Consider the following 13,177-nt stretch of genomic DNA (forward strand, 5'->3'; position numbering starts at 1 on the left):
TAATTTAACAAACCTTTCTTTTAAAGACTCCTATGAAAGTTCCAGTTCTTAGAAATCACAAGAATTCATAGTCTGATGCCATATCCCTTTATATCTCAGCAAGCAGAGAAAGGAGGCCACCAGTTCCAGACAAGGTAGAGAGTTTTGCAGTTACCAGAAGACCATGTGGGAGAAGACACAAAAAAAGAAGTTTTTTGAGACCTAGGATTGTTGGGGGATCCGCATCTCTGCCTGGATCTCATCCCTGGACAGCAGCAATATACATTGGAGAGAGTTTCTGTGGTGGAAGCCTTATTCAAACTTGCTGGGTTGTGTCAGCAGCACACTGCTTTGCTAACAGGTAAACTCACCCGTTAGTCTGACAGTAGGTCATCCTCTCCTCTTCTTAGTCACTGTCTATTTGTGACTCACAACAAACCTGAACTGAAACAAGTGAGAAAGAAGGTGAGATTATAAAAGACCAGTGTTTCAAAAGGAGTTTCCAACAGTTTGAGTGAAGTTCATGGGCCAGCAATAAGTTTGGGGTCCTGTATCTCAAAAGCCCTTATCTTGTTCCTTAAGGAGTCTTAGAGAAGGTAAATGACCCAACTGAACAGGACATAGAATGGGAGCTTGCCTGTGCAGGCGACTGCAAGGGGATATAAGTATTCATCATCTTCTCAGTTACCTTTTTGAAGATTTTTGCCTGCTTTGAAGTGTAGCACAGATGACTATGCTTGTTGCCGTGTTTTATTCAAAAAGGCTGAGGCAGCCAAGGAATGATTTATTAGATACAATAAGTTATCGTTGGTTGACACAAATAGAGTAGGCAGAGATTTGCAAAAAGCCAAAGGGAAGAACTGAACTGCTGTTACATTTTTGAGGCTGAATTCCTTGAGGGGTATTTTTGGGTTTTTTGAGTTTTTATGTCCTCCAGCTGTGGGACACTGGAGAAAGTATTGACTATAGGATGCTCTTATTCATTCTAAATATTTCATTTTCCACAAATGCTGGACACTTTCCCTGATTTCAATATAATCACACTGATGGTAAAAATATTACATCATTTCATGCCCATTGTTCCTTTGCATAGTAAAGAAGCCAAGAGAAACAGAAAACCTTGTGCCAGCATGCATACACTGATAGCTTGTAGAGCTAATAATACCATTGTGAATTCTGTACTGAAGCATTTGGAGCTCGAGCCGCAACGCATTTGTTTTTCAAATGTTGTGAAATAGCTACTAACTTTGGCAGCTATTCAGGACATTTCCACCCACTTCCAGCTGGTGGTTTAGTACATACAGATTTTCCATAATTGCTGCATTGTAATTTGCACTCTTCCGTATGTTTAGTACCTCTGTGTTAGCCAAAATTTCAACTGTTTTCCACTAGGCGACAATAGATACCTGTGCAGCTAACTTGTGTGGTGGTTTTTTGGTTTTTTTTTTTTTTTTTTTTCTGTAACCCCTTCCATTTTATTTCTTTTCCTGAATGAACCACCTGTAAGCCATAGTAGAACCATTCAGTACTTCGAAAACCTATTCTAAATACTGTCCTGGGAAGTAAACTTCCACTCTGTTTTACAGGCCCAAAATCTGATTTATCAAGTGGGTTGGTTTACCGCTGCAAGAACAGGGAGAAAATCCTGGCCTTACATATCAATCAAAGAGTATTTTATTGTCTTCTTGGTTTACAGTCAGAGAAAGATAAACTTTGTGCTTTTCCTTGTTGATTATAAGCACAGTTATTGTTGCAGGGCAGCTGCTGGCTCTCCGCACTGCAATCGCTTAAAATCTCTTTCTTCTAAGTACGTTACTGTTGCTCATTGCTTCGTGTGCTCAGTCCTGGAGGGGACTCCACAGTGCTTTTGTGTCTGACAGGCGTTACTGATGCACCGGAACACAACTAGGGAAACTTTGCAATGATGTTGACCACTCTGCAGCTGTGCATGGTGTGTAGTAGCAGATATTTCCTCCTCCTGCACTGGATACCAAAACATATGAGTGCTCCCATGTTGAATAGGCTTGCTAACTAAATTAATTGTAGACTTACACACACACAGACCAAAATGGTTTTAAAGCAAGAGTGAAATGTTAATTTAGTTGCTTTTAAAGCTAGACAACTTACTGTCTTTCCAAGCGCTTCCTGATTATTCCCAAATGTGTCTTCCCAACTGTTGTACTGGTCCTTATTAGTTGTTTGTTTTAGGACACTGGATATGAGAGGACTGTGGTCTTTTTAAAGTAAACAATCAGAGACTGTAAAAGATGGTGTGAATTACAAAAACAGTGTTCTCTTCTAAGTGTGGTTTTATCCCATTATATCAATATGCTGTTGGGACCTTCCTCCACCAAGTTGCTTTTGATTCTTGACAACAGATTTAACATAGATCAGTTTAATCTCAGAGCAAAAGTGGTGATAGCTTTTAGGTGGAAGCTGCCCAGGTGTTCCTGAGTTGTCAGTTTGCCAACACCTTGTCATGGTTTAACCCCAGATGACAACTAAACACCACACGGTCACTCACTCCCTCCTCCCCAGTGGGATAGGGGAGAAACTCAGGAGAGTAAAAGTGAAAAAACTCATGGCTCGAGATAAGAGCAGTTTAATAATTGCAATGTAAAAATAATGCTGCTGCTGCTGACGCTAAAAGAATATACAAAATGAGAGATGCACGATGCAATTTCTCATCACCCATTGACCAATGCTCAGCCAGTCCTCAAGCAGCAGCCCCCAGCCAGCTTTCCCCTAGTTTATATACTGAGCATGATGTCATATGATATGGAATATCCCTTTGTACATCTCCAGCCTTCTCAATCGGTAGAGCATAAGAAGCTGAAAAGTCTTTGACTTAGTTGTTGCTACATAGTGCTTACACTAAAACATCAGTGTGTTATCAACATTGTTCTCATCCTAAATCCAAAACACATCACTATACCAGCTGCTAGTAGGAGAAATTAACTCTGTCCCAGCTGAAAATAGGACACATCTTTAAAATCTTGACCCACACCTGTAATATTTTTAAGAGCCTGGTTTCCCAGACAGATGAAATATCCACCACTGACCCATCTTTTGGACTCTCATTTCTTCCTCAGTAATTTTTGTACTCATTGGTAAAGTCTGGTTGAAGTTGACTTAGTTAAGTTTCTAGGACAAGAATTGCTTTCAGTCCCTGGAGATGCTTTTTAGCCAGACAACAACTGGTCAGCAGTGTAGGTACTTGCCATTTACATCTGTCAAGAAGCAGCAGCCTTTAATTAGGCTAATCAGGAGCCACACAGCCTAGACTTGCTGTAACATTAGTCATCTTTTTCCTGGCTCACCGTAGGTAGGAAGCCTGTGGAACAGGTCAAGGCATTATGAGAGGATAAATAATGGACGTGGTGGGCAGCTGATGTTATTGCAGTTAATGGGACACACAGCCGCTGGAAATTAGGATTTGTTTGACCTGGTAATTACAGAATTGCTTGTTCTCCTTTTTGTATTACAGTCCACTAAAATCGACTATTACAGTAGTTCTGGGTCAGCATATATTTAATAAAACAACTGATGTAACACAAACATTTGAGATAGAGAAATACATCTTGCATCCTGAGTATTCTGTGTTCAATCCTACTGAACATGATATCGGTGAGTATTTTTGTTCTTAACGTTTTGTTTTGTTTACTCAAGTTAGTTTCAAGTTGAGTTGATCTGTCAAAAACTGACTTCATAGTGGAAAAAATCATAGGCATTAGGAGAAGCTTTTAGGCACAGAGGGTTCCTAGTTGTACCAGAGCTAGCAGCATCTGAAAGCTAGACAAATTCAGATAAGAAATAAATTGCAAATTTTAAATAATTATGATAATTAGCCCTTGGAGCAATTTACCTAAAAGTATGGCAGATTCATCATCACTTCAAGTCTTTGTGGGATTAGGCATTTTTTTCAACTGAACCAGAAACTGTGGGCTTGATGCAGGAATTACTCGGTAAAATTCTATTGTCTGTATTGTATAGAGGAACTGACTAGATGAATATAATAGCCTTATCTGATCCAAAAATCTATGTTGCTAAGAATCATTTTTTCACTGAGATAGCTTTAAAAATCAGCTATCTTATCAGTCAAAAGTTAAATGCCCTTTTGATTGACCTTATAATTAGAATCAGAATGACAATGGAACAGCAACTCACTTCATATTTTCTGATCTGCTCTTGTGGAAGGTGGCACATCACCCCAGGGTATCAAACTGTGTGAGTATTCCCTGCCATTAGGGATATTTTAGGTCACTCATGTAGTGGCTTTTTTCTCCCAGATAGGAAATATTTTCCACAACGTAACAAAAAGCATTCAGATTCTGTGATTGATGGGAGCAATCACAGCATACCAGGAGATGAACTGGATTTGGGGTATTACACTTCTCTGAAATATCCTGGTGTAAACTACTGTTGACACTTTGAGATCTCCTAACTTGTTGATTGTTTCTGAAATTTAGCATGTCTCACTGAAGTGCAATATCAGAATCTAGGGTCAGCTGATGTACCCCACTGCCAACAAACAAGCAGACAGAAACAGGGTGGGGAAAGATATGGGGCCACATTCTGCCCTGTCAGTGAATTCTACTGATGCAGCAACAGAGTTATTTCCTGCTGAAAGCAACAAACTACCACAGGAGTGTTCACTGGGAAATTCAGGGGATTCAGAAACATGCAGATTTGGTGAGGAAGAGAAGGAAGGAGAGGAAGAGCAAGTTGGTGTGTGTTGGAGGGTGGTTTGTGTGGGCTCCTCAGCTAGTGAGATGCTCTTTACCTGTTCCACAAAAACATAAAATGTTCTCAGTAGAGAAATAGGACTGTTCAGTGGGATCTCTTGCTTCCCACACATCTGGGCTCAGAAAACCTGGAGCTTCCAAAAGGTGTGATGTGAAGCTTTAATAGGTGTGTCCACATTACTCTGACCTCTGTGAGTAGTGTGCCCAATTTCAACGTGCTGCCCTTGTCACACCAAGCATAAAACCCCCTTGGCTGCTCTACAGCCAGAGACAGGGGGTGGTTGCTACAGGGGAACTGATGTTTCTGCCACTTTTAACATCTTTTGGTATCGAGCTCATGATGCTGCAAAGCTCCGTATTTATGCTGTTTTCAGCCCCATGAGGGGATAGAAAAGGTTGTGTAGGTTGTATAATTCTTTGTAGCTTTCAGAAGCTTACTTTTGAAATATCCTGCTTTTTTCTTCCTTAATTTTCAAGATCTTGAATTTTGCTGAACTCAGTGATAACACAGGGCATGAAATACATCAGATCTTGCAGTAATTAATTTTTTAAATCAAATTGGAATTAGGCAGGTGGCCAGACTCTCAGAATCAGTAAGCGCTTGCACATCCCACTTATTTCAGCTGAAAGTTGTGGATATGCCACTGTTATTTAACTTCAAGGTGGGAGGAGACATGTATTTTCTATCTTCCCCCTTCTCCACAAAGGCAATGAAGCGAAATCTGCTCAGTGAGTGCAGCATAAAATAAATATTCCCACAAGGGAAGTAGCTGAATGTTTCAGCCTTCAATTTGCTGTGAAATCAGGTGCTGTTGAGATGAGCCTGTCTGTCTTTGATTGAAATATCTTAATTAAGAGAGGCTTAGGGGATAATTAAAGTTGTATCTGAGACTCATTGCTGCCAATCCCATTAAAGAAAGGGAACAGTCACTTTATTCCTCCTATATTATCTGTTCTGCAGCTTTGATTAAGCTGAAGAAGAATGGCCAGCGTTGTGCCGTCAAGTCCCAGTTTGTTCAGCCCATCTGCTTGCCGGAAAGTAACACCGTTTTCCCTGATCAGTTCAAATGTCAGATTTCTGGATGGGGACACAGGCATGAGAGTGAGTAAAATGAGAGTTGGTGTCTGTAGGAAAAAATTATGATAATTAAAACATGATGCTGTAACATATGTTATACAACTGATAGTTTGGTAAAATATTTTCCAGCGGACTTCTGATGTGATTTCTTTTATTACCTTTAGATGTTTACAACATTTACATTTGAAATAATCATCCTGAACTTCCTTTATAGTCCTTAAATTTGGAGCGTGGTTGCCTTGATCAAATGTTTGTGTCTATTTTAGGATGAGATGAGCTGTGAGCCAGCTAGATCTCCATGGACTGGGAGGGAAGCAAGTAGCTTAGTTGTAGGTGCCAACAACTTGACATCTTAGTCGAGTGAATCCTACCCCTGGTTTCTCAAGGTAGATATCAAAGGCTTGCAAACAAAACAATCAACTTACTAGTCTGTCATGGAGGAGACCTTTACTTTCACCAGCAAGAAACTTTGGAAATATCTACAGGAGAAGGCTAGATAGACTTTGGGCTAAGAAGTGCTTACCTCCAGCTTGAAAAGGGTGGAAAGATCCATCTCATCCTTTCAAATGAGGAATTTCATGCAGCTTTGATGTGGAGATAGCGGAGACCTATGTAGATAGATGTGAAAGATAGGGGGAGCTGGCTGCCTCATTTTGATAAGAGATTTAGTATAAGCAAATGTTGTCCTGGTCTAAATGTGTAGGCTAAAAGCAAAATGAGGTAATGGAGCCTTCAGTAAATTGATGATTTAATCTCATGTCTGGAAAGAGGAGAGGACAGAAATGCTGGAGGAGTGTTCCGGAGCCTCTAAGAAATGAAAGAACCTAAAGTGGATTAATGTCTGGACATGGCATACTGTTATTTTAAAGGGCATGGAGTCTGACTGGAGGAGCAGAAAGTGGTCTGATCACTAGATAAATTATTATCTTTTAAAGAGATCCAGAACATGAATAAGAGAGAGATGTGTGTTTATATGTGGTACTGTGCATTGTGTTTCCATGTTACGCTCTTCATGTTCTATAAAAATGACTTTCTTTTCCTCTCTGGGAATTTTTTAAAGATCTCTCTGGTTATTCAAATGTCCTGCAAGAAACACTGATTCCAGTTATTCCTGAGGAGAAGTGCAGAAGCTCTGAAATTTATGGTACAGAAATCACTGAAAATATGTTCTGTGCTGGCTACTTCGATAGCAGATCTGATGCTTGTCAGGTAATGTTGTGAGTCATCTCTAGGCAGAGAATACAAATCTATATTATTGCCAGATATGTTGCAGTGCTACGGTGCTTACTTTTGACATTACAGTGTTCTTAAAGAAAAGAAACATTCCTAAAGAAAAGAAACTTAGGTGACTGCACTGTTGGGATCCACCTTCAGATTTTAACCTATTCAATGTCTTTAAATTCTGCAGAAGGGCAAAAAAACCTCCAGGGTGTTGTATTCCTTCTACCTTCATAAAAGGCATTGGCTATGCACTGGAGGGTGAGGTGCTCTATCTCCTGGCTGAGCGCGCAGTGTGATGGCAACGCTCTGCTGGCCAGCTGGCAGGGGTGTACTGGCAGGGCAGCCAGCACGCACCTGTGTGGAGCCAAATCCCGAGCTGCTGCCTCTTGCCTGAATGGAAATAAGGATACCTGGGTAGGAGGTGGGAAGTGGTGGTGAGGTTTGGAGGAGGAAGGGGCTGAGTTTATTATATTGGATGGGCTTTAACACTGTGGAGTATCAGTCAATTGAAAACCGTGTTTCATGAAATCTGTCCTTCGTGGAATGACCTCATGTGCTTACTGCTTTGTATCTCTTTTTGAATTATGTCACACATTGGCCTTGAATAAGGACACAGAACTGTTGTGGTGATAGATGGGTCTATTTTTTTAAATGGAAGATCAGATTATTCCTTACATAAACCTTCAGATTTTATCTTCAGGTCATCTTGAAGGAGGAGAGATATGCTCTATTGACATAAATTTGGGCTCAGGCAGCACATATAGCTAATAGTTGACAGTGAAATTAAGTAAAGTGGACAATATCATACATACTGTGTACTGGAACCCCTATAGTGATCCTAAAAGTCCCCAAAGAAAGGTGTCAAGAGGGAAATGGCCAGCAGTGGCTTGGTGTTTCCAGACCAGGGCTGAGAACTGATTGTAGTTATTGGCTACAAGTGTCCATGCCAGCCCAAGAACTGGAAACTACTTCCTCAGTTTGCATTGCCTTACCCAAGAAGTACAAATACAAGATGCAGCATTATCATAGAACCATGGAATGGTTTGTGTTGGGAGGGACCTTAAAGACCGTCTAGTTCCAACCCCCCTGCCATGGGCATGGACACCCTCCACTAGACCAGGTTGCTCAAAGCCTCATCCAGCCTGGCCTTGAACATTTCCAGGGATGGGACATCCACAACTTCTCTGGGAAACCTGTTCCTGTGCCTCACCACCCGCTTGGCTCTTGCTCCCAGCTCTGGAAAAACAGGGTTAGTCAGGAGTGAGAGGGAGAAAGAAAGCAGAGGGAAGGATGGAGCAGCTGCACAAAGACAAATAAATGGTCTGGAGAGAGTTGCAAAGTCTGAGAAATGGTGATTTAGGGTCACAGGCATTGATTAAGAACAGTGCTCATTGCATGAAATCATTATTAGTGAATCAATATTTTTTTTTTTCCTGTTTGCAGCCTTGTGTGCTCTAAAGAGAAATAGTGTACACCTCTTAACGTCACAACAAATGTAGCTGACCTCTGAGTTTTCTTAATGTATGATTAGGAAATTAAACTATAAACCATCTGTTATGTATAAAAATATTTCAAGACCAAGAAGATAAAGTGTTCCACTTGAATATTTTTTTAAAGATTTTCTTAGAAACTCTTTTTTTTTTTTTTAATCCATGCACTGATACCAAAACTGCAATCAATGAGATGAGTTGTGGAGAAATAAGCAAGGTTCTGAAAAGTAAATTGGTCTCAGATGCAAGGCTTCATTTTATGTCCCTCAGTTAGCACAGAAATCTTATTCTATAAAGGCAACACTTTTTTCCTCCCCACTTTGTTCTCAAGGAATTTTCTTTTCAAATAGGAAAAAGTATACTTCTCCTTCATCTCAAACAACTAAGTCACTAAGTTTAATAGCTAAAAGTAAATCTTAAATAACTCAGTTTATTAAGTCAATTTTCATTTCTAAAATTTTCATTTCATTAGAAAGTCTGTCTAAGAGTAATAACAATAAAACCCCCTGTCCTGAATGCTTGCAAGCTTTTAAATATGTAGAAGGGTTCCAAATTCATCCTTGCTGTAGTGTGTCATCAAACACCAGTTTCGTCTTATTTTCAGTTTATGGTTTTAATGACAAAGTAATTGCTCGGTAGAATCAAATTCAACAGACGCAAAAAACCCATATGTCACATAAAATTATAGCACATGGAAAAGTGTGTATGCATGCAACACCTTTCTTTGAAAACTTTCATGATCTCTGACAGTTGCAATAAACTGCATTGAGAAATTCTCCAAATAATCTCTGCCTGCCTTATGTAACCTATCCATGCAGTGCCCATATTACAACATGGTGTAAGTTCAATGACTTGTTTACTCCCATTGAACATCTTCAGGCTTCAGAAATTCTAAAAGAATTTCAGATTTTTAAATAAAATCTGATATTCTGATACTTTTGTTCAATGTGGAACTAAAAAAAAGGCAACCCACTCTCATATTAGAGGTGAATATGACTAAATAAACTTTTAATAATGAAAATTCTATAGACTGCTGCTTCCATGTTACATTTTTAGTTTAAATCTCATATGCAAACATTCTTAATTTAGGACTTTTCCAAACTGATCTTTTCCCGACTGCTTTCCATCAATTAGATAATCTTTGCTTACTTTTAATACAGGGAGATTCTGGTGGACCTCTGGCCTGTGAGGAAGAGGAGATCTCTTACCTTTATGGCATTATCAGCTGGGGAGATGGCTGTGGCAGAGTCAACAAACCTGGAGTATATACACGAGTGACAAACTATGTAAACTGGATTAATGAGAAAATAGCCCCCCGAAAAGCCAGTTGAACAGTTAAATATGGTAACATTTGAAACAAGGTTCAGGTGTCTTTTGTTATCATTAAAGTGGCATAATATTTTGTTATAGTATGAAAACTGTCCTGGTAATTCTTAACAGTTCCAAACCAGACCACCAAAAGTGGGCTTACTCCGTCTGGTGTCAGCATTCTTGATCCAGAATTTTAGGGCTGTGGATTGCTCAATATACGAGACCGCCTTTATTTAGATTAACAAAACATACACGTTTAGACAGTGCACCAAAATCTACAACTGCTTGGTAGATTACATAAAAAGCGATTTGAATGTGTTTGGGTAGTTTCTGGTGGAGCTGTCATCAACCAAACCAACGTGTAACAACATTGTCCTTCTATTCTCAGATGAGATAAAAAAAAAAAATAAACAGGAGAAGCACCAAAAATTAAATTCCCTCCCCCTCAGAAGTGATCTCATGAAGTTCAGATTAAGAGACACCAGTAGAACAAGGTGAGTGAAACTGCTCCTCAGCAAACCACAGATAACCCGTTCTGGGGAAAAATCAGAGGGTTTAGGTTTTGATTCAACCGAACACATAAGCACATTTTTACGTTCCCCTGACATAAAATCAGGAACGTTGTTCAGAGCTCTGCTGAATCTGGTGTGCAATTTACCAGCAAGGTTGATGCAAAACCTCGAGAGCACAAAATTTCTTGCTGAGAAATGTTAGAAGTCAGTGTCTCTGACTTCAGGCCGATGCAGTTAGGACCTTTTGCAGTCTGTGAGCTGCTCCTCACCCTGGAAATAGCAGTGGAAATTCACCTTCATGACAAAAGCCCAAGCGTTTCTTAAATTTGACAGTGTTTTGATGATGTCTCAGATTTTGTACTAACAATTGTTCAACTGTTTAGATAATTCAGAAAGGAGGTTTCTGTTAATGGATTTTTAAACTGGATGTCTTGGGGAGCAACTTGACATTTTCCTTGGGAATTTGGTGGTATCATAAACCACAGGCTTTTCTGTCATGGTCTGTGGAATTGTTATGGGAACAAAATCAAAGGAATTATTACAACATTTAGCTGTTTAGAGGCTGAGGACTCAGCTGTGTAAGCAAAAAAGGCAGAAAATAGTTCAACAAAAAAAATCTAGTCTGATAAAGAATGGAAAATTGCAAATTTTTTTTTTAAATACAGGGAACTTTTAGCCATGTCAGATGTGTACATTTGGAAGTGTTAGTGTGAAATGTGTTTCTTCTGATAGTGAACATTTTGGAATTCTCTTAAGTATTTCAAGCAAAGCTATGCTTTAAGGTATAGAATTCTAAAGTGGTGCCTCGATATGCAGATGTGTCTTTTGTTTTATAGTACTGGCAGTGTCTTCATGGGTTTCTTAGTTGTGGTGAATGATTTAGTGGTGAAAAGACACCTTGTAAGGAAAAATAACCTAAACCTGAATTTGTGTGAGTACAAATATATTACAGTGCTAATATAGATGAATGATGTAATCTGTTCAATAAAAACATTTACCCTCTCTTTCTTGGACTTAGTTTGTTATGTATAAAGTTACAATTAAATTTTTGAATCCCCCTGTAGGTTGTTCAACAGCTTGGGAGCTGGTAGGAACATGAAAAATAACACTTCTCTGTGCTGGAAGGCATCTGAAAAGCTCTGCATAGGGATGAGTTTCAGCTGATGGTGCTCCCAGTTTTATGCAAGTGTCACACAGAATTTCCAGTAGACAGATGTAAGAGCTTAGGTATGATTTCCAGCTATAAATACTGTGAATACTGAGATAAAAATCTTCAGTGTGTTTTTCTGAAGCACTAAAACACTAGCTTGAAAAATTGAGATCCACCTTTGTGGTCTGATTCCAAAAAAAGCTCTTATTGCCTGGGTTTGCTTTCCTGGCCACTTGCAGTACAAGCCGGGCTTGCTTAACTCCATGAACTGAATGTGACTGTGCAACAAGGCTAACTGTACCTGCTGCTTGAAGATGAGTACTAAATCAGCATGAAGGAACTAGTTACTCTTCTTTGGAAGGGATTCATCTGGAACAGTTTTCTGACCAAAGCCTATGCCATTCTGAACATCCATATCTGTTCTGTCTCTTCAGTTTCACTTTGAAATTAATATCCGTCCACACTGTGCATGATTTTAACCTGGTAGTTTATATTTTCTCAGTCTTCTTTTGCTGTAAAGAAGGTGGCTGTTTGATAGGAAAGGTATTAGGCTAGTGTTTCTGAGAATTTTTGTGGATCTTCTTAGCTGTCACGTTTTAAAAATGTATTTTTTAAAATACATTGAATTTCTGCCCTCAAATATCTAAATGATGAATCTTCAGTTGATTCTGTCATACTTTGGATGCACTAAAATGAGTGTGTGTCTTCCAAATCAGCCTGTTTGTCCGCTGTTACTGCATTGATTTGGTGGAACCAAATTTCAGCGTTTGAGGATCTGCTGGAGGGTGACTAGCCCTGTATTAAATCTGCAAACGCAGACCAGGGGTGGCAAGAAAATGTTCAGGTTAAGCGAGAGGTCCTTGTCTGACCTCTCACAGCCCCAACACGGGTCACATCCCCATGGGGCACTTCAGCACCTTCTGCCTCCTGCCTTTCTGTTGAGCATTACCCCATGGAAACTCATCCTCCATATTTCCCCCCTCTCTTTAAGCACTTATCACTTCAGTTAAAATGAAAATCCAACATAAGTTTACTGGTGAAATTTTATCTGATATTTTTCCTAACACTTATCTTGAAATTGAATTAGAATGCAAAGCCAGTTGAACAAACACATCCCTAATTCATTATGAAACACACTTAAAGATGGTCTTATTAAATTACATGTTATTCTACACAAACTGACCAATTCAAAGGGAAGAAATAAATGCAAACATCTAAAAACCCCCTTCTATTATGCTATTGAAAGAAAAATGTGCTGTGGTGCTCTTTAAAAAAAAAGCTGAGGAACTAATTACCACCAAATAAGATGCAGTAGGAGTATTTTTAGAATAATGGACTCTAATTAGTCCATTGCTCGTTGAAATAAATCTGAGGACATCATTAACATTCTATTAATTGTAGCTGCTCTGGGTTTGGTGTAAGTGGGTTGTTATCTCGTGACAGTTGCATTGCAAAGGAGAAAAAAGAAACAGTATTTTTATCTGGGGCAGTTGGCTGTACGTCTGCCGGGAGCCAAGGGGAGCGCTAATTACACTTTTCAAAAGAGAAATTTGGGCGTTGTGAGGAAGCTGCTGGTTCGGGGGCGCAGGGAAGGGCGCCAGGCCCCCGCTCCCCGGAGACGGGGCGAAGGAAATCCGGTCCGGGTTTTCCCGCCGCCCCCGGGCGCAGGGCTGCCGAGCGGTCAGCGGCAA

The 13,177-nt window shown here is 39.7% G+C and overlaps 1 protein-coding gene across 1 annotated transcript in view; it reads left to right on the top strand.

Annotated features, from left to right (window-relative positions):
• Positions 1 to 9,844, top strand: part of HGFAC (HGF activator) — a 33,835-nt gene extending 23,991 nt beyond the window's left edge. The window contains exons 8-12 of the mRNA XM_010147807.1: positions 100 to 340; positions 3,467 to 3,606; positions 5,686 to 5,826; positions 6,863 to 7,011; positions 9,674 to 9,844. Of these exons, the coding sequence (XP_010146109.1) occupies positions 100 to 340; positions 3,467 to 3,606; positions 5,686 to 5,826; positions 6,863 to 7,011; positions 9,674 to 9,844 (842 nt within the window). The remainder of the gene's footprint in view (positions 1 to 99; positions 341 to 3,466; positions 3,607 to 5,685; positions 5,827 to 6,862; positions 7,012 to 9,673) is intronic.
• The last annotated feature ends 3,333 nt before the right edge of the window (positions 9,845 to 13,177 follow it).

This window comes from Eurypyga helias, unplaced genomic scaffold (genome assembly GCF_000690775.1).
Source record: "Eurypyga helias isolate BGI_N326 unplaced genomic scaffold, ASM69077v1 scaffold7250, whole genome shotgun sequence".
NCBI classification, from domain to species: domain Eukaryota; kingdom Metazoa; phylum Chordata; class Aves; order Eurypygiformes; family Eurypygidae; genus Eurypyga; species Eurypyga helias.